The sequence below is a fragment of the Sparus aurata genome, chromosome 12 (assembly GCF_900880675.1).
Source record: "Sparus aurata chromosome 12, fSpaAur1.1, whole genome shotgun sequence".
Classification (NCBI taxonomy): domain Eukaryota; kingdom Metazoa; phylum Chordata; class Actinopteri; order Spariformes; family Sparidae; genus Sparus; species Sparus aurata.
This window is the reverse complement of record NC_044198.1, coordinates 20,407,848-20,431,641: the sequence shown is the minus strand read 5'-3', so window position 1 is coordinate 20,431,641 and position 23,794 is coordinate 20,407,848. Positions and strand designations below refer to the sequence as shown.

General features: G+C 41.9%; 1 protein-coding gene across 5 annotated transcripts; it reads left to right on the top strand.

Annotated features, from left to right (window-relative positions):
- Positions 1-451: 451 nt before the first annotated feature.
- On the top strand, positions 452-22,570 carry camsap1a (calmodulin regulated spectrin-associated protein 1a). Of its 5 annotated transcripts, none has more exons than XM_030435812.1 (20): positions 452-851; positions 1,379-1,584; positions 8,493-8,755; positions 10,820-10,981; positions 11,064-11,144; positions 12,772-12,831; positions 13,233-13,374; positions 13,885-14,024; positions 14,111-14,207; positions 14,337-14,463; positions 15,389-15,474; positions 15,827-15,923; positions 16,060-18,490; positions 18,581-18,717; positions 18,809-19,017; positions 19,197-19,259; positions 19,529-19,616; positions 19,708-19,829; positions 20,628-20,746; positions 20,906-22,570. In XM_030435812.1, the coding sequence occupies exons 2-20, from the start codon at positions 1,380-1,382 to the stop codon at positions 21,194-21,196; spliced, it is 4,920 nt and encodes a 1,639-aa protein (XP_030291672.1). In that variant the 5' UTR covers positions 452-851; position 1,379; the 3' UTR covers positions 21,197-22,570. The 5 variants fall into 5 exon arrangements, with proteins under 5 accessions (XP_030291672.1, XP_030291671.1, XP_030291673.1 ...); XM_030435811.1 differs by having other exon boundaries at positions 1,376-1,584; XM_030435813.1 differs by lacking the exon at positions 12,772-12,831 and adding an exon at positions 12,253-12,285 and having other exon boundaries at positions 1,376-1,584.
- Positions 22,571-23,794: the final 1,224 nt, after the last annotated feature.

The window sequence follows — 23,794 nt, the reverse complement described above, 5'->3', positions numbered from 1 at the left end:
CACAAAGTAAAATTAAATCACTTTCTGGTTGAGCAAGGACAAAGGAAAGGTTCCAAATGTATTAAATTAAATACAACTGGTTCAGAAACAAATAATAATAATCGATAAAAAATGACAGAATAATCTTAACAGATAAATAAAACAAAAAATAAAACCCTTAATACAGTTTAATTATTATTATCATTTTAATTATCATAATAATTGTTGTTATTCAACAATGCAAATGTACACATAACAAGACACATTCAACCATCACATGAAAAAATCACTTTCTGGTTAAACATGGACAAAGAAATATTCTATATACTAATAATAAGTAATACATGAAAAAAAGATCATAATAAATAGATCAAATAAAGAATAAAACCCTTCACATCAGTGTTGCAGCATCATCCAGTCGCACCTCCTCCCTGTGTCCGGAGCTTCAGCGCCCCCAGCAGGTGAGCGGAGGTGTTGCAGCGGCGCTGACAGGAGATCACAGTCAGTCGTCCCCATAGAGACAGGCTCCGACAACAGGGCTGCCGGGCCACCGTTACACCCGCTAGTCCTCTCTGAGAGGCGATGGCAGCCTCGACATGAAGCCGCCGGCGTTTGGACGTTCGTAATATCCTCGAAAACGGACCTGTGCGCGGCTGCCAAACATATTTTTTTATTTTTATCATTGGATTAACGACCATCAGCCTGCCAGCCGCAGCTTTTATCCTGCGAGGGCCGGAGATTTGTGTCGCTGGGCGGGGAGGAGTCCTCCGTTATTCCTCCGTGGTAGCTGAAGAAAGGGCCGGCAGCATGTTTTAACAGCACCTCCATCTCACACGTAAAGCTGTGGAGAGGAGCCGATGCAGTCTTAGGAGGTGAGTCTTTGTTGTGTCTGTCGTTTAGACGTCGGGGTGTGTGCGCAGTTTTAGCTAGCTAACCTAGCTGTAATATGAAGTTAAACGGTGGTAGGTCGGCGGCAGGTCATTCACCGGGCAGAGAAGAAAAGACCAACGGTCGCCGTTAAAGATGCTGACATTTTGTTTATTTATTTATTTTTTGGGGGGGTTGGCTAATTAACGTAAAGCAGCTCTCATTCGTGTCTGCTTTTCTCTTCCACCTCAACCTGTCACATTATCAGCTGAAGAATATGCAGATAAATGACGTTTTAAGGTGCGTGAATATATATTTAATGATGGTATATGAATCATGGCGGAGACACCAGCACGTTGAAGAAAAGGTGAGAGTGCGTGTGGTGTCGTCAGCACCGGAGGAGCAGGTGCTGTCAGTGAGCCAGGCCCTGCTTGTTGTTCTTCATATCGATGATGTAATGCAGTTCGCTGCGACTGGCAATAATGTCTATGTGTGTGTGTGTGTGTGTGTGTGTGTGTGTTTCCCCCAGCAGGATGGATGTGGAGGGGAGTGCTGGCAGGGACAGCACCTGGAGGAGAGCAGCGGCGGATGATGCAGGTGGAGGTGCAGGAGGAGGAGGTGGAGGTGGAGGAGGAGCAGGCATGGAGGCTCAGGTGGTACCGCTGGAGCTGTACGACTCTGCAAGAGCCAAAATAGACGCAAATCTCCGCTGGTTGTTTGCCAAAGCTTATGGCATAGGTAAGGCTGCACATGTGTTCTTCCTTTCACTGATGACACTTTGAAGCATGGTTTCTCATGTTTGTGATTACAACCGGGACAGAATATTGATATTGCTTCCTGCTGAGATACCATTCAGTGAATTTTTTATGAAAACATGCAGATGCTCTATCACATTCCTCTGACAATTTCACTTACCTGAGCCACTATTTCATAACTCCTCCTGATGTAAATTTCTGTAAACTTAATTGACACAGATTGAACAGATTTTAGTGAGGCATTGTTGTATCCTTCCTTTAAACATGTCTATCGATGCATTGGAATGATGGCACACATGGACATGGACAGGTAGCAGTCAGTGCGAGTGTGTGTATGTAAAAGAGGGAATAAGATAAAATTCTATATATCTTTTTAACCCTGTGTCGGTTTGTTGGTTGTTGGTTTGCTGAATATATTAAAACTTTAATTGCGGCTCTAGAGAGAGGGACAGATCTAGGATTAATTTCTGCATTGATAGTGCATTGATTATACATACTTAGGCGGCTGATATCTATGAGTTTGTACAGCTTGATGCAGATTCGGATAAAAAATCCGCATCTAGCAGATTTAAATATGATTTATTTGATATTTGATTGAATTAGAGGGGGACTTTTGGGCTGGCCTAGCAAGCATAGCGCAGTAATTGTACTATTATCTGATATACTATATTACAAGGCCTAGCAGTTTTGTATCAATGAAAAACTAACTAAACAAAACAGTACATTATGCAAATGAAGGTTTAGAGATGGCAAAATCTTTGCATGTTGCTATTTTTAGCATTTTGATTTCATTAGATTTTATTGTGGCGAGGCAGACAGTGAACATGGGGAGAGAGATACATGCAACAAAGATCGTTGGCCAGAACTGAACTGGTCTTGCTGATTAGTCAAATACTGATTAGTCGTTTGACAGAACATTAATTGACAACTATTTTGGCAAATATTTGACCATTTAAGTCACCTTTCAACCAAAAATGCCAAGCGGATCAAATGTGAGCATCTCTGTTTGGTCTGTGTGTCATTTTCTGATATTTTATAGTACAAAAAAACATCAGCAGATTAAGTGATACTGAAAATAAGAATTAGTCGCAGCCTTATTGCAGAGTAATAGCTGGTGTTACTGCTGGTATTATTGTTATTTTAAAGGCTGATCCAGGGTTTAACAGCTGATCCAGGGTTTAACCCAGGAAATTGTTCTCGTATGGAGATCAGTTTACTTAGTAGATGGCTGCCTAACTCCTTAAAAAGACACACTAATTAAATACACGTCATTTGCTTATGCCTTCTTTACGTGTGTGTTGTGGTCTTTGTTTTTAAATGAGGTGGTCTACCTCTGCTTTAAAACACAGCAGGAAAACCTGCTGAAAATAATAATGTACTCAAATCCATGAACTGTTCCTATTAATTACAGGATTATAAAATAGTTTTGTCATTACATGGTTTATAGCAGTACTTAGTTCAAAAACACAAAAAGCACATATGTATCTACATCTCCATTTCCCAAATATTCATGTGTTGACAATCTTCATGTTTACAACAATACATACAGTTGTCTACGTATCATTCAAATTGAAGTTCGTTTTGGTGTCTGGTTCTTTTCACTGAAAAGAAAAATGTAAACAAGCTTCATTCCTAGAGAAAGATTTATACCATAACTGCATAGCAGCAGAGCAGACCTTCATGTTTGTGAGGAAAGACTTTGACCGATACGATCCGACAAAGTCGTTTATACACAGGTCACTGGCCTCGCCAGCTCTGACGAGGGCGACTAAAATATTCAAAATGATCGCTCCACATCGGCAGGCTGTAAGTAAATGTCTGGAAATTACCCCTCGGATGTGGGTTTTTGTGTCACTCTCTGCTCGCGCTCTGGGGAGTGTAAGCAGGAGGTCAGCTGTCCCCTTTATGTGAGCCTGCTAGGTTCTGTGACTTTACTATTGGATTGACAATGAGGCGTTTGGAAGGAGACACAGAGCGAGTCATTCAGTCAAGGAAAAGTCTTTGTCATCAAATCCATTTTATGAGGCAGGCATACTGTAGTTTAAGTGTTTCCTGCCTTGCAGTGCTGTCTCCTGTGTTGCAGTAGATGACTCAGTAAATTGACGCCGAGGGGAGCAGAACCCTAAAAGTCAATGCTTGTGTGAAAGTATGGAATTATTAAAATGACTGTTTTTAAGCCCAAAATCAACAATACATACAGAGTTATGGACATATGTTTGTTCTCTCGTATATAATGGAACTAGATGACATTTGGCTTGTGGAGTTCAAATAAATAAAGGAAAAAATACAAGAAAAGCTCCACAGCACTGTCTTTTTCCAGATGTTAACTCATGCATGAGAGGCTAACTAGTTAAACCAACCAAGCTAGCTAACGTTACAGCTCAGCCGAGGAGGGCACCATTAATGTTTACATCCCAGGCTGTCATGAGCATGAGTCTCTCGTCTGTGAGTAGATGCACGTGTCTATCTGTGCAGCGATACCGTTTGAGAGTGAGTTCCATTGAAAGAATATAAAGCTGCTCACAACAAGGTCTTTGGATTACTTTGAATAACTGGGTCATGATTTTTGGAAAGAGACATATTAAAAACAGAGTGACAGAGTGCCATTGGGTTCCATTATATTTGAGAGAAGGCTGATATTAAAAAAAAGAAAAAAAAAAAACCCTCTGCAACTCTCAACGATCAAGATAGTTAAAAGTGGATTTTTGGATTTTAGGGTGAACTGTCCCTTTAACTTTGTCTCATCAAATCAGCATTTTTGACAACACCTAAATCTCCCAAAAGCATTTTGACATCCTGATCTCTGTCTTGCTGGTCAAAGCTTTACCTCTCTGTTACCCAATGCTGTGTTGTTCCAGGGCAGAGATCAGATGCCCATAATAAACACAGAACCAACGCCCATTCCCCCATCAAGCTTCCTGCTTCCCTTAATCTGATTGGCTCTTTCTGACGTCACTGTGCCAGGGACACTCAAGAGCCATTTACAGCAAGAGACTGAGTTCTTGCATCAACAACACTATCTTAACTCCTTTTTACACAGAATGGACAGCACTAGTATTAAGTGATTTGTCAGATATCATCACTTTAAGTTAATCTAGTAGAGACAGAAGTGCACATTTCAACTGTATCTTTGTTGTTGTTTTTTTTGATAATCTCATGTTCTGCTTTTCTGATATGATGAACAACTTAGTGATATACATTTTAAATTAACTACTCACCTACTAGCTTCCACAACCCTCCCCACAATCATCTACGCAGTCCTTCCTTGATTACTCACAGTCCTAAATTCACCCTGATCCCTTCAGTGGTGCCAGTGATGACAGTCAGACTATCTGCTTACTCAGCCAATTGTTGTGTAAGGCTGAAGTTAATGATCATTTTCTTTAGCCATTAATCTGCCTATTCCTCCCTCAGCTGGTTTTCAAAATGTTAGAAAAAGATAAAAATGCCCATCAAAGTTTCTAGAAGACAAAGATGGCGTCTTCAGATTGTTTCTTTTGTACTCCCAACAGTCTTAAACCCAAAGATATTTAGTTCAAGATCACATAGGACAGAGGAAATAAGCAGATCCTCTTATTTGAGAAGCTGAAACAAAGAAAGTTGCTGCAAGAACAACTTTTTATCTTCCAATACTAATTCCAACCTCAACTCAGGATATGTACTAACACCAGTACCAATCTGATGACCTGCTCTCTCATCCAGCATTTAAAAGCTTCCTACCTCACTGCACATATCATCAGAATCATTTTAATGTGACTTAACTAACTAACTTTGCCATAATGTATCCTATAATATCTACAAATACAGCCCAAAACATATCTACAATATCTTGTGTCGAAGTACAGCATGTCTGTCTGTGTTATGTTTATTTGTTTGACACTGTCCCTAGTCAATGATAGTCAGTGTGGAGGTCAGAAACACCAAAACACTCTTATTAGATTAGAGTGCAAAATCAACCCACACAGCAGTGCTGGGAGGCATGTGTTGTGTGTGTGTGCCGGTGTGAAAGTCAGCAGAGGCTGTCACATGATTAAGTGTTTGATGGGATTGGACCTGAAGGCTCGTGTCTTCGTTCAACACAGCCCGTTTGTTTAGACTCATGACAAGTTCATTGACTGGTCGATCCCTCCAAATCTTTTCTTAAATGTAATTTCTGGAAACCAGGGCACAGATGTTTTTTAAACCTGCTTTCTGACTAGTTTTATCAGCTGTCCACTTTCCCAAATTGTATTTTAGAATTATGTGTAATGTTGGTATAGCAACCACACTATTAGTTAAAATATGAAGCATAGAGACTAGAGACAAAGACATGTATGAAAAAATACTTATTTTCTGTATCAGTGGATATAAAGTATACATGACTGCTTGGTGAGGAGCTACGCATTATACACACGACAGTTAGGCTGCACATACCAGCTTTTTTGCTCTCTCTGCAGGGTCAGACGTCCAAGTGTGCCTAAATGGTGCATCAGCTTAAAGGCTATGTTTTCCCAACATACTGTCTGGTGGAGGATTCTCCATTAAGCCTTCTTATTGAGAGAATAGTTGTGTCTCGGCCTTGCAGAGTCTGACAGCCCTACCCCGACTGTCAGCAAGATCTCTGCTGATCAATCTGACCTTGTGTCTGAAAGAATAGGAACAAAGGCTTTCCCTGCAGCCCCTCCTCTTGATTTCAAAGACACATACACACACACATACATGCTCACTCATGCATACCAGGGTGGGCTTTAATGCTTGGATCAGGTGGATAATAAATATCTAAGTAGTATTAGCAACTAGGATTAGAGAGCAAGGCCTGCTTCCCCTTGCAATTCTTCATGCCACTCACACACACACACACACACCTCCTGATGTCGGGGACCATTAAAACGATTCAATGAGCAGGCCTTGGTGAGGAGACGGGATAGCAACCCAGCCCCCCACGTCCGGCCACGCTGGCATCCCCCCAATCACCATCTCCACGGCAACCAGGGAGGCTGAGGGGGCATTGTGGGACAGCTGAGGGCGAGGAAGTGGCAGGATAAAAAGAGAGATGTGTTTGGAAATCTGCTAAAGGAAGACATTCAAGATTTGCTTCCGTTGAGAGAAACACGAACGAGGCAGATCAACGCCGACCTGGAAGCTTGAATAACAAGTGATTTCACACATGATCTGGGCCTTTCGTGTCCATATGGCAGCACCACACAACAGTAGAGAGTGAGACAGACACTGTAGGGAGACGCTGCCAAACAAGCAGTCTGTTGTGAAAGACACAGCTAAGGTTTTTACAGTGTACTCTAGCCTTTATCTGAGCCTGCTCGATATGTGTGTGTGTGTGTGTGTGTGTGTGTGTGTGTGTGTGTGTGTGTGTGTGTGTGTGCGCGTGTGTTTTCCACTAATGGATGTCTTATTTTGCTGGTTCATCTCAGTCAGCTGGATTCTAATGTGAAGCAAAATGAGAGACAACGCTGTTGTTAAGTGGTCTATTATTGATGCGACTTTCATCATTTGTCTTCCTTTAGATGTAGGCATTTTAAAGTTGGCATCTTATTTTTCTTTGTCTTGATTCTCATCATTCAAGTTAAAGTTTTGTCAAAGTGTCGTTGCTCACAGCTTGAGACTTGTGACAGAGCTGTATAACAATCACACAAGACAGCCCGACCTATACATCTGTTCTGTTGGTTTATCACAGATATATTGGTATCCGGTATGAAGATTTGATTAGAATCTTTAGAGATTATAATTCAGAAAAAGTTGAGTGCCATCATTTATCATTTTTATAGTACTATATCAATAAATTTACAGTTTAAGTGCACTAGTGATACTTTAAGTAATAACATTTAATGTTAACTGTAAAATACCCTTCCTCCATATTTGCCACAAGTGTTTGACAGCCACATTTGAGGCATCATTGCATAAGATGCGTGGATACCGATATGCAAATTCCGGAATTCCTTTTTTTCCTGATATTTGTATCAGCATCATTCCAAAAAATTGGGATAATGACTGGAAGCAGGGAGAAACAGCTAACCTGGCTCTGACCAAATATGAAAAAATATCCACCTACCAGCACCACCTTTAAATCTCATTATTTAACATCTTGATATCTTGTTGTTTACTCTGTACACAAATCAAAGTGAAAACAAATATTTTTTTTGGTAAAGTATTTTTTGTAAATTTATTAGCTGAATAAGTGTCACAAAAATGTTGAACTATTCCTAAGATATGTTGACTGACAGATCTCTCTATAAAGTTGTTATTTTTCGATTCACAATTTACGGTCATAGTATTAATTATTCATTTAAAAAATAATTCTGAAGCCATTTTTAATTCGAATTTTCCTTCATCATCGACATACGCACAGCCACGAGCTCCATCAGAGAGCAATCTCCTTGTTTATTCCTTTCTAAATCTACCCAGAAAGCACTGGAAGCAAAATTTAGTGAGTGCTTCAGGCCTTAACTGTGGATTAACATGTCCAAGGCATATAAAAATAGCTGCCCCATGTCTGAGTGCATGAGCAGGAAAATACCACGCTGGCTGGGACAACACTATCAGCTTAAGTAGCACCACTAAGTCCTGTTAGCTCATTGGATTAAAGCCTCAGGTCCACCTGCAGGCCTTCAGGGTTGCTACCTGGCGTGCTGTTTGAACACTGACTTTGTCTCAGTCTTGAACTGCTGTCTTCTTTGACCGTCTAATACCTTGAAAGTCTGTGTGCTGGAGCTTCTCTGTTACATAACATGGTGAGGCATTGGTGACACGTGTCGGTGCAAAAATAGTTAGAAAGCATGGTGTGATTTGTGACTCAATACAACTAACAAGTGAAAAGAAACCTCAAGAGCTTATCCTGAATGTCTCATCATGTACAGATCCATTTCATAATAAGTGTTTGCTTGTCATTATTTCCAGATCACATCCCTGCAGACCTGCGGGACCCCTTCTATACCGACCAGTATGAGCAGGAACACATCAAGCCCCCCATCCTCCATCTGCTGCTGTCTGGGGAGCTGTACTGCCGGGTGTGTGGGCTCATCCTGCACGCTGAGCAGGCCGCCTCGCTCCAGAGCCACCAGTCTGTCATCAAGGTCCTGTCCAGGAAAGGCATCTACGTCCTGCAGACAGACAACACACCGGTCTCTGATGTGGACCTCAGCTCAGCTCCCATCAAGATGGTGGGTAGTTTAACCTAATGTCTACTTTTAAAACCAACCTGAATCTGAAACCAGGAATCTGTATATCGGCTATATTTATCCAGTGTGCACATTGATTTATGAAGCTTCTGCGTGTATGAAGTTTTGTGTGCATGACGAGAAAACTATCCCTGATAATGACTGGCATCTTATTATGAATCAGGATGAAAGGGACTAAAGAAACCTGAATCATTTTCCTCATTAGTTCAGTGATGCAGTGGCTTCATTGTACAATTCTGATCATTCTCTTCTATTAATTTCACTAGTCCTCATGCCAGTAGCAAATTATTTATGTTATTGATTATTCTGTCTTCGCATACATAAAACCCTCATTGAAACAACTGCTATTATTCTGTACCATTTTTCTCTGCACATTCTGAACTGCATCGATTGCGATATTCTTGGCCTATTTTGATTTCCGCCTTTTTGCTGATTCTGATTTTGGCCAATTCCCAATGTTCTATCTATAGAGGAAGAGCTACAGCCCCATTGGCAGAAGACAGAAACATTTATGTAACCTTTCTTTCCATTCATAACAAAACATTGACTTGAATAACTCTTACATTTTCTCCAAACCTGCACCAGTTTACAGGATCAATGGAAGGAGTCTGTCTGTGATAGACTGTAATGCATCATGCTGAGAGCATCTCTAAGATCAACTCATCAACTTCACTCACAGTTTTGCTGTGGTTTTGAAAAGCCTTTTTGTGTTCATGTTAATAGATGCCAGCGTTAATTGCATCTTTAAAGGTCAAAACCTTTTTCTTTTAACAGTGTGTAGTTGGAAGTAAGACATTTACATTTACTTTGTTCCTACTTACTTTTATTTTTAGGTTATGGTATTGCAGTTACATGTTTTTATAGGTAATGTTTGCATTGCTGAGTTTGTGCTGGGTCAAAGAAGACTGTTCTTACAGTGTTCCATTGTAGGTGTGCAATTACTGCTGCTTTGGCTCAGTCTCACCGCTCTCAGAGGTGTTCTTCCTGATCCACATATTTCCCTCAAGTGATATAATATGTGCTTAAAGGCACATATTAGATTCAAATGTTTTGAAAAAAAATGTAATTGGTAAAGTTTGCTAACACATTAACTAAAACAGGCCTCATGTGGTAAAAGGAAAATCAATGAAGAAGAATTATTACATAATGAGTCAGGAAATTATTGTTTTAATGTTGATTAGGGTACTTTTTTCTCTGCAGTATAAGCTAGGGGTCTGGCAACCCAGGCGTGCCATCTGGTAACCGGCTAATGTGACTTTGCTTTCCAGAGCCAAACATGAGCCAAGAGTATTGGGATAAATAATGCACCAGTGGATTTGAGTGTTTTGCAGGTTTTAGACTTTGCAACTAAAATATTCATGAGGCAGAATGAACCAAAGGCTCAGCATTTGACATTTCATATGAATCCATTCTTTAGCGGTACTATTCATATCCCACAGGTGTGAAAACACAAAAGGCAACAAGCTGGCTCTTAAGCTGGCTGTTTATTCTGTGTTTAGGTGTCAGAAATATGACAGAAATCTCATTCAGATTCTTATTGGACTCACTGAAGAGACTCTGAGACCGTCATTACATGTGATAGATTCCGATAATTGACTGTCAACTTGATCTTGTGATGTCTCTCTTTTCCATCATAATGAAATCACCTTTTTAAGTAAAAAGAAGTCCATCTGCCAGGTTAGACATACATACTTTCATTGAGCTTACCCTGGCCATTTTGTGTGTGGTCATGTGGTGGTTGTCTCTTGTGTAGGCTGATAAAAGCTCTCCATGTATCAGTCAGGAAGTTCTGCTCTGTTTCCATGGCAATGCAGGGATGGAGCATCTCTTTCGATTTGTTAAATCAGCTGTCTCCAGCAGAAAAGCACACACAAAGTACACGCACTCACTGATTTTGTGCAGTACAGTTTCACAGTGAACACATCAGATATACAGTATTTCTTAATGCAGAGATTATTTATGATGACATGAGGAAGGAAATGTCATTTTGATTATTCCACCTGCCAAATCCATAATTACGTTTCCTATGTAACATTGTTTTTGCAGAGCTCCCACATCCACCTTATCGATGCCCTGATGATGGCCTATATAGTGGAGATGATCAGCATAGAGAAGGTGGTGTCTGGCGTCAAGCGTTTCTCCAACTTCAGTGCCTCCAAGGAGCTGCCTTTTGACCTGGAGGACGCTATGGTCTTTTGGATCAACAAGGTAAGAACCAGGCATGAGCGTTAATGTTTGCATTTGTGCGTTCGTCTGTCTGTGCTCACCTGAGGCATCTTTGTTGCTACAGGTGAACATAAAGATGAGGGAGATTGTGGAAAAAGAGCTGAAAATGAAGCAACATCTGCTGGAGTCACCCAGTCACCAGAAGGTAACAGCCTCTGTGGAGGCCGTGTGTGTTATTCCTTTGTGTCTTTCTCTCGCTACTTCCTCTCTGTTGAATGGTGTCTTTCTTTGGTTATGTTTTTTCCTCACTGGCTGTATAAACTGTCAGGTGTGTAGGTGTAGTCATTGGATCTTGCATGCTTTGTGATCTGATGAGCACCTCACAACAGCTTCTGATCACATCAAACACATTTTCTTTTCTTTTCTCTTTTTCTTTTTCTCCAGTCACCTTACATCAGAAGCTTATGCACCAGTTTTCAACACAAGAATATTACTTAAAAAAAAGAAAGTGTCAGTGTTCCAGAAATGTAAAAACCATGTCGACAAGACATAAACAAAAAAAGAGAATATATTAAGTTGGACTGGAATCAGTGTTTTGCCTAGTTTTTCACACATTTTGCAGAATTACTTCCTGTGTGCAATATACACATGGATGCAGAGACCACTGTCGCTGGATTACTCTGATACTGCGAAGAATCAAAAAACTGGAGTTATAGGGAACGTATTTGTTAGATATCAGAGCATATTTATAATTCTATTGTGAAGATCGGAAATAATGATATCCTCAGGAAGGGTCTCCCTGAATCTAAAAATATGTTTTTCCATGTCTGTGCATTGATATTTGACTGTGTTGGCGCTGCTCCTTTAACTCGCCCATGCAACCCTGAGGGGTTTCACAGAGTGAAAAACTCTGCACTCTGCTGACTCGCCTCGGCCTCTATCAATCGATCAGAACAGGCATAGTGTTAAAAGACAACAGTAAGCCCAGAGTGTTCAGCTGCTGCGTACAGGGTAACAGGGTTGAATTAGCATGAAATAATGTGACAACACAAAGCAAAAATCATGAAATCATCAACTTTTAATAACAACATGCACAAACGCCTGTAGTCTGTTCTCTCCAATGCCTCTTCTCTGTAAACTAGACATTCTTAACTCTTTTTGTCCAACCCTTTCCAGTTGTCTTTAAGATCAGATCAGTCTCCATGGTAACAGATCTGATCTGATTCACTGTATATGACCCTTGACTTGTCTGCTGCTCTTCCTCTTTGTATCTCCCCAAACCTTCCTCCCTTTCCTGCCTCTTGGATTTCTAGTCTCCCTCCAAATGGTACTGGAAGCTTGTGCCTGTAAGTGCAACCGCTAGCAATCTCCTGTGTGAGTGTATGGATGTCTGTTTGATATGTGTGTGTCTGTTAGTGTGTGGGTCAGACAGCAAAAAGGAGCCAACCAAAAATAACAGCCGATGAGATAGACAGCAAAAAACACAGTGCCCCTCAGTGGCAATGGAAGAAACAACAAGCTCGTGTGACTCATTTCACTGCTTACTTTCTGTTTCTGCTTTGTATAAAACCCTTTAGCAGTTCCTTCAGTTTTCAGCTGAGTTTTTCTCACTCATCACCTTCAGGCCCTCCTCCTATTATCAACACACTGCTGCGCTTTCTCATCTCTTTTAATCCAGCAAAGCTGAAGTGACAAACCAGGCAGTTTAACTCATTTTCACCATGAAGCAACTTGTCTGGGGTCGAGAGTTTAAAGTGATAGTCCGCTCATCCAGTCACAGCTTGCCTCATTTCATTAACCTCCTCCCAATCATTTCTTTCTTCCCTCACCAGCCCGATATATTGCATGCTCTGGCCCACTGCTTATTGGAGCCTGCGGAGTTCTCTCGTGTGGTAATGTACTCACCATTGACCTTCTTTTTATTTCATCCTTTGTTTAATTTCATCATTTCATTTATTGTTTTCTCCCTTTTTGTCATTTATCACATGCACCAGCTCCTAAGCTTTCTTAGTTCAAATATTATACCTGAAACATCCTTGCTTGTTCTTATGAGTGAAGGCACATGTTATTGTATCACATGACAGGAGCTCCCTCTAAAAGACAAAGTTTACATAATGTGATAAATAAAGGCCATCAAGCACTGGGTAGCAGTTGTATATGTGTTAAAAAGAGCCAGAGAATAACTGACAGAGTGAGAAATTATGTGTTTGTGTGCACAAAGTGAGAATGTGACTCAGTGTGTTCACATTAGATACATTTGTGTGCCTCGTTTTAAACTTGTCCTCTGTTGTAGGTGCGTTACCGCAGAGATCACCTGTCAGGTCGGACACTTCAGCACTTCCCTTTATTGGACGACCTGTTGAAGGACGTGTCTGACGGCACAGCTCTGCTGGCTGTGATCCACTTCTACTGCCCAGAACTCATTAGACTGGAAGGTATGGTAACATTGGATGGCTGAATACACTGAAGAACAGTACTATAGCTCACTTCCTGGATCCACATTTCAATAATCCATGGCCTTATATCATCCATTAGATGTTTTTCATTTTGGTAAAAATGCTTATTTGCTTTTTTAACTACATTTAGATGTGTAGATTTATGCTCATTGATGTCATGTTTGTTTTTTTTTTAATCTGAAGCTATCTAAGAATGTTTGCTTAGCTTAGCTTTAATAGTGTTAATTACAGCTACCCTGGTTAACCGCAAAGGTCAGGTGAACAAATGAGCCGACTAACACCTCTAAGTTCACTTGTTTATACTTTATAGCTCGTTATTCTCCTGCCAGATCGAGCCACATTAGCTTATTCCCCCTGATTTTATGTTAAGATAAGCTAAGCTATGTACTACCCAAAATGGCAAACACATACCTTTAAGATCTTCCATTGGAATTAGGTTAAAAATAGTATGTAGTATTCGCCTGAAATTTCTGTCCCTGTTTTGTGCAGATATCTGTCTGAAGGAGGTTCCATCCATAGCAGACAGTGTGTACAACATCCAGCTTATAAAGGAGTTTTCCAATGAATACCTGAGCAAATGTTTCTATCTGAAGCCAGAGGACTTGTTGTATTCTCCGCCAGTATTAAAGGTGAGTCCGAACGATACACAACAGCAATGAAATTCTTGAAAAACAGTCTTTCCATCGACCTGAGACTTGATCGTTGTGTCTTGCAGAATAATGTGATGGTCTTCATTGCTGAACTCTTCTGGTGGTTTGAGAGTGTGAAGCCAGATTTTGTACAGCCCAGGGACCTTCAGGAAATCAGAGATGGTATAACACACTCTGTACTTTGATGTACTTTTTTGTTATTTACTGAACTGCTCATGTATCTTTCAAACAACACTGTACCATGTCACAAAATCTTTACTTAACGTTTATACTCTACCTACCATTTTTTAGTGAGATTGTTGCTGCAGCCTAAGAGTTCCCGACCCCATGTTCCCATCTCCAACGTCACCAAGCGTAGTTTCATGACATCATCAAACTCTGCCGACACCTTGTCCACACCTCAGAGCCCGGAACTCAGGTATTGACCATAACCACTGACGGTGTTTTCCAGTAACATCACACAGAGATTTTAATTTTAATTCAAGTGACAGGTTGACTGATTAATAAAGGGTAGTTTCATCCCTCATGCCTTGTTTTGTTCTCTCTATTGATGTTTGCACAGTTGTGTGCTTGTATGTAAAGCAAACTATAAAACACAGTATTTATGGAATCTAAGTAGTACATTCTTCGTACGTAAATAAGGACAATGTCCATGTGTGATGTATGTTTTAATCCGAAAAGGCATTGTTTTTGTCAGGTTTATAAGATGTGTGTACGCCTGGTTTAAGTTTTATAAATCTAAGTTATTGTAGAAACAGGGTTAGCTTCATTTCTCTTTCCACAACTATCCATAAATGGATGTAGGACCTGCCTTGAACCATTGTTTGCATATTGATACTTGTGCCCACTTCAACACTCATTAGACCTACGAGAACATAAAATCAGAAGTGCAGCCCAGTTTAACCAGCTCTGTTTCATCATGGAGGTTAAACAGCACTTCAACAGTTATCATTATGTTCAACTGTTACGCACGGCTGTGGCTATTTATAGCTCTGTGCCTGCACATGTACCTGTAAAACCATCACCGGGGTAATATCTCGATCATCACTATCAGACGTCAGAAGGATGATTCATCTTTAGAGCTCATATTAAAACAGACTTTACAAAGTGTTTCAAAATTCAGGATCAAATGAATAGATCAGAAACAGTGAAGTAACAGCTGTGTAGACTGCAAAGATCTTTTGGCCACTCCCACAGCACTTTGAATTTGGATTCAAACTATTCAAAAAAGGTACATACGGTATATTAGAAAAGCTTAAAGCATTATTTTTTAAACATTTTATCAGCTAAATTCTAACCACATTTAACCTCAAAACCCAAACCTCTCTGTCTTTCCCTTACAGCACTAAACCGAGCTCGTTAAGTCCGTCTCACTCTTTACTGCCCCTGAGACAGAGGCAGCAGAATGTGGCCGAGGAGAGCACTTCAGGTAAAAGAAAAGGACTGTCTCACTCTTCTCTAGTCACAAGTAAAAAACCTTATGATTTAAGAGGAACCTTATGATTTTTTTGTCAAGGTAAAATAAGTCTAAGTTGTATTCTTGTATTGTTCCTTATTTAAATGTCCATAAAAAAAAAAAGGTGCTTGATGAGTTGTTTATTTAACCATTTCACTGGCATATTAAGTGTTGTAGCATTTCAAACTTCAACTCTATAAGTCTTCTCTTCTATTAGTTTCTTTTTAGTCAGATTTTATTCTCCAAGTGTACATTATTTAGATCATCCACAACTGATGTTTGAGAAATCCTTTTTGTAACACAGATCATGTTTTCTTTCTTTCAGAGCTGAGAAATCGGTCCAACTCTGTGACATGTCCAGATGGCCTACATCAGGGCTCGATACTGGCCTGGCCAGAGAGGAGACCAGAGAGGAGACCGAGGTTATAATTAACGATTATAATTTCTGTTATTCAGTTTAGTGTATCAGCCAACACAGATAAAACAGAGAGTTGATTTTTCCATGATTCATTGTCCTTAGCTCACATTAATCATACACTTCCATCTGTCCCTGCCCAGGCCTGTATCCCAGCCGGTGCCCTACGCCCTGCATTGCCCCCTGGAGGATGATGCAGACAGTATCAGCCTTGCTCGCTCCATCAGCAAAGACAGCCTGGCCTCCAACATAATGTGCATCACCCCCAAACACATGCTGGGGTCGGGTCCTCAGCTGTCTCAACACAGACTCAGTGGTCAAAGCTTGCTTAGCCACATGCGCATAGAGGATGAGGAGGAGGAAATAGAAGAGGAGGAGCTGGTTGCTGTGATCCACCCTTCTGCATTTTCTCGACGGCGAATTGGGAGTGACATGGAGCAGGATGAGCTGGAAATCCAGAGTGCGGCCTCCACCTCGAGGGTCGCTAAACCTCGTTGTTCTCCGCGCTTTGACATGGGTCCGTTTGTTCCAGACCACCAGGCAGACGGCTACTATCTGGAGCCTTTGATGCCTGCCATCTCTAAGCCAGCCAAAGAGAAGAGCATCAGCCTGAACAAGGAGGAGGAGAGTGGTGAGAGTCGCTTTAGAGCAGCGGCAGCTGTGAGGAAAGCATCTCCCAATCTCCCAAGCACCTCACAGAGGAAAGAGTCAAACAGAAGTACCTTTACACCTATACCAGTGGTAGAATCAGCCCCTAGCCCTCTCAGACCGCCCACAGAGGGGTCGATAGGCATCTCTCAGTCTGGGAACAAACAGCCCCATGGCTTTTTCCTTCATTCCTTCCTTCCTTCCTCATCGGGAGATCAAGGGTGCCCCAGCCCTTTCTCCACTGTGGTGGAAGTAGCAGACTCTGACTCTGACATTGCAGATCTCGAGGAAGACGAGGAGGACGACGATCAAATGGAGCTGACTAAAGATGTGGTGAATAGAGGGAGGGGAAAATACTTTGAGGAAGACGAGGAGTGTGAATTTGGAGAGGCCGAGGTTGAGTCAGTCAAACTAAGAGAAGACTCTAAGGTCAGTGAGCGGGACGATAAGGAGGACTGTAGCGGACGCTCAAGCCCTTGTACAACATCGTGGGCGAGTAGCTGCAGTGCTTCGGGCAGCACCAGTGTCAAAATGACCAGCTTTGCAGAGAGAAAGCTCCTTAAACTTGGCCTCCGCGATGGATTCTCAAGCACCAGCAGCTCTCAGAAGACCACACCAGATGGCTCTGAGGTTGCCACCTGTCCGCCCTGGCAACTGAGAAGTGACTCCACCACTGGCTGGATGGGGAAGGAGCCTATTTCTGTGTTGGGGAAGGATATGGTGGTGAGTCCCTCAGTTGTGCCTTCAGAGGTGCTGCAACTTCACATGCAGCTGGAAGAGCGAAGACGTGCTATTGAGTATCAGAAGAAGAAGATGGAGACGCTATCAGCACGGCAGCGGCTGAAGCTAGGGAAAGCTGCATTCTTGAACATTGTGAAGAAGGGTGGAGGGAAGAGCGACACACTTCCCCTGCCCCTGAGACACTCTGAATCTGCCGAACTAGCCGGCAGGAGTAGAGTAAAGATCCAGTCCTGCAAGGACGACTCCTGTCTTGATGCTCTGAAGGTCCAGGCAAAGGCAGGTCAAACAGAGGGAGGACAGATGAAAGGAGACAACAGGTCGCAGGATAGTGGGGCTGAACCTGACTTGAATGAGTGCTCCCACTCCATAGATCTGCTCAATGAAGCTATAAGTTCCATTCAGCAACAGATGATGCAGCTTTCTCTTCAGCAAGACCTGCTGATGAAGCGTGTGGTGTCACCTCAAGAGCATGTGGTGTCACCTCCAGAGCGCGTGGTGCCACCTCCAGAGCGTGTGGTGCCACCTCCAGAGCGCGTGGTGTCACCTCCAGAGCGCTTGGTGCAACCTCCAGAGCGCTTGGTTCCACCTCCAGAACGCGTGGTGTCACCTCCAGAGCATGCAGAATCAGGCCCGAGCACAACCCCCGACACAACGCAATCGTCATCCTCTACCTCGGATTCCAGATCCTTTGCAGTTCACTTTGTAGACATCAGCGGCAGCAGCTCTGCCCCTGCTCGCCGTCCTCCCAAGCTGAGCTCAAGCCAACGCAGAAAGGCCTCAGAGCAAAAACAGAGTAGAGAGAACAGCAAGATGACTCCCATCAAGGCTAATGCTCAGTCTTCTCAAGAAAACTCAGACGGAGACCAGAAGACAGGGAGTATTTCCAGGAAAGAGCGAAACGTTCAGAGAAACACCACCTTCAGAGTCCGAGATGACCTCAACTTTTCGGACAAATCGCAGTCAGAGGACGCACAAGTTATCTCCAGTAGATCAACGTCTCCCTCGCAGGCTTTGGAACAGGAGGAGGATAATGTTGCCAACTCAGGGAAAGAGGCTTTGGTTGGAGATGAGAATACCAGGGCCAAAGGTCAACTGATTGAGGTCGACCTATCAGAGCTGAAGGATGGAAGTGCAGACGGCACAGCAGAGGGCGAGCAGAAGAATGCTCTAGGCTTCTTCTTCAAGGTAAAAGTCAGGATTGTAGTGTTGCTTGTGTGTGTAATGACTGGGAAAAAATGATTAATTCAAAGATTATCTCTCGTTTTTATCCTCCAGGATGACGAGAAAGCAGAGGACGAAATGGCGAAGCGTCGTGCTGCCTTCCTCCTGAAACAGCAGCGCAAAGCTGAAGAGATGAGACTCCGCAAACAACAGCAAGAAGCCGATGTTGAGCTCAAACGTGACGAGGCCAGGTACATTTTCATCACACGCTCTTACAAATTGATTATAAGGATATGTTACAGTCGTATGAAGAAATCTTAACTCTCTGTCCATTTCTTCTAGGCGGAAGGCAGAAGAAGATCGCATCCGTAAGGAGGAGGAGAAGGCGCGGCGGGAGCTTATTAAGCAAGAATACCTGCGGAGGAAGCAGCAAGCATTGATGGAAGGGCAAGGTCTGGTCAAGCCTCGCCCACGGACTAAATCCCGCAGGAGCAGACCCAAATCCCTGCACCGCGAGGAGTCCAACAGCCTCTTCAAAGGGTCCACCACACGTAAGAACACCCCTAGCACTTTATCAGTGTATAATTCTGTCTCATGCTCCATGTTTAATTTGTGCGTCTACGTGCTGTCGTGTCATCTAAAAAGCCATGTGTGTGCCTGTGTTTTCGGTTTAGTTCACCTGTGTACATTCGTCGTCATTCTTTGAGTGTGCACATGTGTGTTAATGCAGGTAATACTCTGAAGGGTTCCATGTTGATCAAAGCGAAGGGCTCAGCAGCAGACAGCATGGGAGGTGAATCCCTCTAACCTGCTCTGCATGATGTCATATCAACCATACACATCTCATGAAAAAACGTTTATACCACCTTCGGGACGTCAGCTATGGGCGACATTCTAGGAAGATAAATCTTTTTGAATGTCGCTAAAATACACTTATTTTTGGTCGATCCTCACAGGGTTATAAACTGTTACTACATTACATTATCAATTTGGGACACTGATGGTCATGTTAAACCCCAGTAGAACACGTGCGGATTTAGTAAAGTTCTGTGTCTTTCTCAGCTGATCTGAGCTACAGCCATCGAGGATCGACGCTCTCTTTGGCGACCGAGGCAGACAGTGTCATCTCTGGAGGGGCAGAGTCACATAGGTGAGACGTCCTGTGAGTGTAGAGGATAATCTCTCTTGTGTATACATGTATACATGTGGTTATTTGACCGAGCTGTACTTGTGTCGTCCAGGGCTGGATCTGTGTGCTCCATGGAGTCATTCCCTATGCTGAGCAGGGCGTCCAGCAGGAACATGGAGCGGGACTGGGAGAACGGCTCTATAGCCTCGTCCATCACTTCGATGGAGTACAATGGTGAGCAGAAACTGCAGAGAAAGACTGCACACTTATTTAACCACCACTATCACAAAGCAATGATTTGAAAAGTTTCTCGCTAAGGCTAAAGAAAATATTATGGATGAAAAGTTCATACCTCACTGCTAATCTGTAATATGAAGCCAGCAGCCAGCAGCTAATTTCCAAAGGGAAGCTGGTAGAGCAACACAAAATAACTCACAGTGGCTGGCTCAAAAAGGGTCCAAGAAACACAAAGACAAATCCAACAGACTTAAATGATGTCTTTTTGATGCTTAACTCAATCTGCTCATCTGGGAAACAGACAAAGACAGGAAGTGTAAAGAAAAACATGACGTATAACAGAGAAACCTAGATAAAAACCGTAAACTATGGTAATATGTCCAAGAACTATATATTTTAGCCAGAACTGGTAGTTTTGATAGTCTTCTATCAGAATTAGTCAACTTGGTGATGTGGGCAGATTCAGTTATTCAGACCAAGGCTAAGAAGTCATAGCTCAACGACAAAATAGTTCTACAACATGTCTCTTCTCAAATTATTGTGAAGAAGACAATTCTGTCTGATATCGGACAAATTATTTCCTGGATTCTTTACCTTGAGTCTTCCAGTCTTTATGCTAAACTAAGCTAAATGACTCCCGGCTCCAAGTCCATACTTAACGCACAGAAATGAAAGTGGTATCCATCTTCTTCATCTAACTTGAAGTCATATTGCCCAAAACTTTCAACGACTTACAGACTTTTATGTGTTTATCTTATTAATCGTTCTGTTATGTTTTCGTTTTTTTTGTTAAAGGTCCAAAACTCTTCAAGGAGCCGAGCTCCAAGTCCAACAAGCCAATCATCATCAATGCCATCGCTCACTGCTGTCTGGCTGGAAAGGTTAATGAGGGCCAGAAGAATGCTGTTATTGAGGTCAGTGCGATCACCTGAAATTAATTTATGGATGGTGATTATTTATATCTATACATCTGTATCTATTTATATCCAAACGTGAACTCACCTTAATAGAAAAAGTAGGTTTGTTTTCTTTCATTTATTACCCTTCAGAAATGATGTTTTGTGTCATCACAGGAGCTGGAAAAGTGTGAGTCCAATCACCTGATCATCCTCTTCCGCGACGGTGGGTGCCAGTTCCGCGGCATTTACTCTTACTTGCCTGACACCGAGGAAATCGCCAAGTTCACGGGCACGGGGCCACGCAACATCACCCGGAAAATGATCGACAAGGTCTACAAGTACAACTCGGATCGAAAGCAGTTCACAGTCATCCCCGCCAAGTCTGTGTCGGTCAGCGTGGACGCCCTGACCATCCACAATCACCTCTGGCAGGTCAAGAGACCAGGGAGTGCACGGAGGAAGTGAAAAAGAGGAGGAGGATGAGGGAGAAACGACACTATAGTTTCTGTTCTATCTACTACTGTTGGGCAGGACCCAATAATGTCTGAGATGACTGGTGTGTCATTACGAAGGCGTTTAGATGTTCTAATTAATGAAGATGTCAGTACAAAGCGGTGCGATAATGAGAAACACCTGCCAACTGAATGCTCTGATGTTTTGTTTTTTTTTCTTTTTGTCTCGTTAGCTTTTTATTCTGCATGTCACAGTTTTATGTTTTAATTTGTGGGCACATCCTACGATAATTAGACGCTACTGACGATGGACTGATTCTTATGTAGCAGTGACACAGAGATGGACACTGAATCTACTGACAGTAGCGAGCGTACTACTAGTACCAAGTGCAACTACAGACAGACAGGCAGTGGTGAACATTCACTTGATGATGTTTTGTAAAGTTAAAGCTACGTCAGCTTGGCAAAAAATACCCAACTGCTGTGATTAATCCAGGCTCCACATACAGAGCCCCTGTTATACACCAGTCGCTTCTACTGGTCAGTGCTTCTCTGAAGACGGAGCTTTGATTGAACACATTTTTTTAATGTAAGTATGGAATGGATGTTAGTGAGTGGTAATGTCCAGTGTTGTTTTCTATTAAGTGTGTTTGGGGGAAGTGTGTGAGTCTTCGTGTTCGGGGGAGGGGAGAGCTGAACGCACTGCTGGTGCGTCCTGCTCTGAATGTGTTTTCTCTTTATGCTTTAAAACTTCTGTCACGCAACAGATCAACGGAGCAAAGCAACAAAACTATTTTTTCTTTTCTTTTTAGTCCGGGAGCTGCTGTCACAGTGGACGAGAAATAATGTTTTTACCGTGGGGGAAATTATACTAGTATTTATTCCAAACAGGAAGCGCTTTTGAGACTCAGTGCATTATACCTTTTCAGTAGTGATTATATTGTATTTACAATATCCCGTATGAGCCATCTGAGATCCCTGACTGGCTCACATCGCTGAACCAAAATGAACTGAGCTATGCCACTGAGCTGTTTGCTGCTCTTCTCACAGGATTCTGGTGAGACGTATGATTTTAATGTAGCTTCTGGCGCTCAACACTAGTAATTTCCCTGTAATGACTGACTGTGAGCAGCCGGCGTAACGTCGAGGGGGGGGAAACTGCACAATACTTGATATTTGTTTGCTGCATTTTGTACATTTTTGAGTAGTATTTTTTGTACATTACGTACAAGTTATGTTTACTAAAAAAAAAAAAAGCAGGCACTATTTTGAGGTTTATTCTGTTACAGGCTTTCAGAGACGTTATGAGTCTTATCTCATTGTGTTACATGTTTATTTATTTTGAAGAGATATAATAAAATGCAACTAGGTATGTTTTCTGATCAAATGGGCATGCATCTCTGTTTGTACACAGTATGAGTATCTGTTCTTTACTGCTGGAAGCCCTGAGAGCCAAGAGAGAAAAACATATTCTGGTGATCAATTTTTGATTTTTTTGTTTTTTCCTCTTCTTTTTTAATCTCTAAAAAAACAGTGAAGGAAAATAACATTTTGGCCGCTATTATTATTTAACTGCTTGTTTTTGTAATACTCATTTTTGCCACTAGAGGCTGATGTTCACCACTAAATCAAGAGTTAGACTAAAAAGCATTCATGTTTTCAACGCTTTCAACTCACAATATACAGTATGTATCTTGAAAAAAAAAGAACTTAGATAAGTAATCCTCGCACAAAAAAACTAAAAGAACACCACCAGCTGATATATTTTTTCACAAATGAAAAGAGTTTTTAAGAAGTCCACCTCTCTGTCTCGTCTGGGGGTGAGGTAAAGAGTGTGTTTATTAAATGTATGTAAGGCTGTTTGGGTCATAAATCATAAACAGCAAATCACTCTACACTGTCATGCACAAACACGATGCAACAACGGCTGCACTTGAACACTGCTACGACGGCAGGTGACTAGCTCACACATCCTGCGCCTAGGTTAGAGGAAACACATGTCATGACCACCAAGTAACAGCATGCTGTATTTGTCATTTAAAAATCAGGGTTCGTACGGGTGCTTGAAATCCTTGAAAGTGCTTGAATTTCAATGTTGTGTTTTCAAGGTCTGAAAAGTGCTTGGATTTTAGTTTAAGTGCTTGAACGTGCTTGACATTATAACTCTGTGGCTTTCTCAAAATTGGGATCAGACTGGATAATTAATTTCTGAAGTTTTTGCTATTATAAAATATAATTTTAGATGTTTACAGCATAATACAATTTACATAATTGTTATAAAAAGTGAAGAAAAAAAATCACAAGTATATATATTCCTTTAGATACGTATTTTACCCCAGCAATAAGGTGCTTGAAAATCTTAAAAATGACCCTTAAAAGTGCTTGAAAAGTGCTTGAATTTGACCTTGAAAAATGTGTACGAACCTTGAAAAATGCAAACGAAATAGATGAAATCATGGATCTTACCCATTTAGATCTCTTCTTGTGCACTCACATGCTCAGCTGAACAGCCAATCAGAGTGATTTTTCCCGAGGACAAACACAGACGATCCAAAATGTTCCTTCGGCCAAAAAGCTGCCGACAAGGGCCGGCAGCGTGGGACAAAGAATA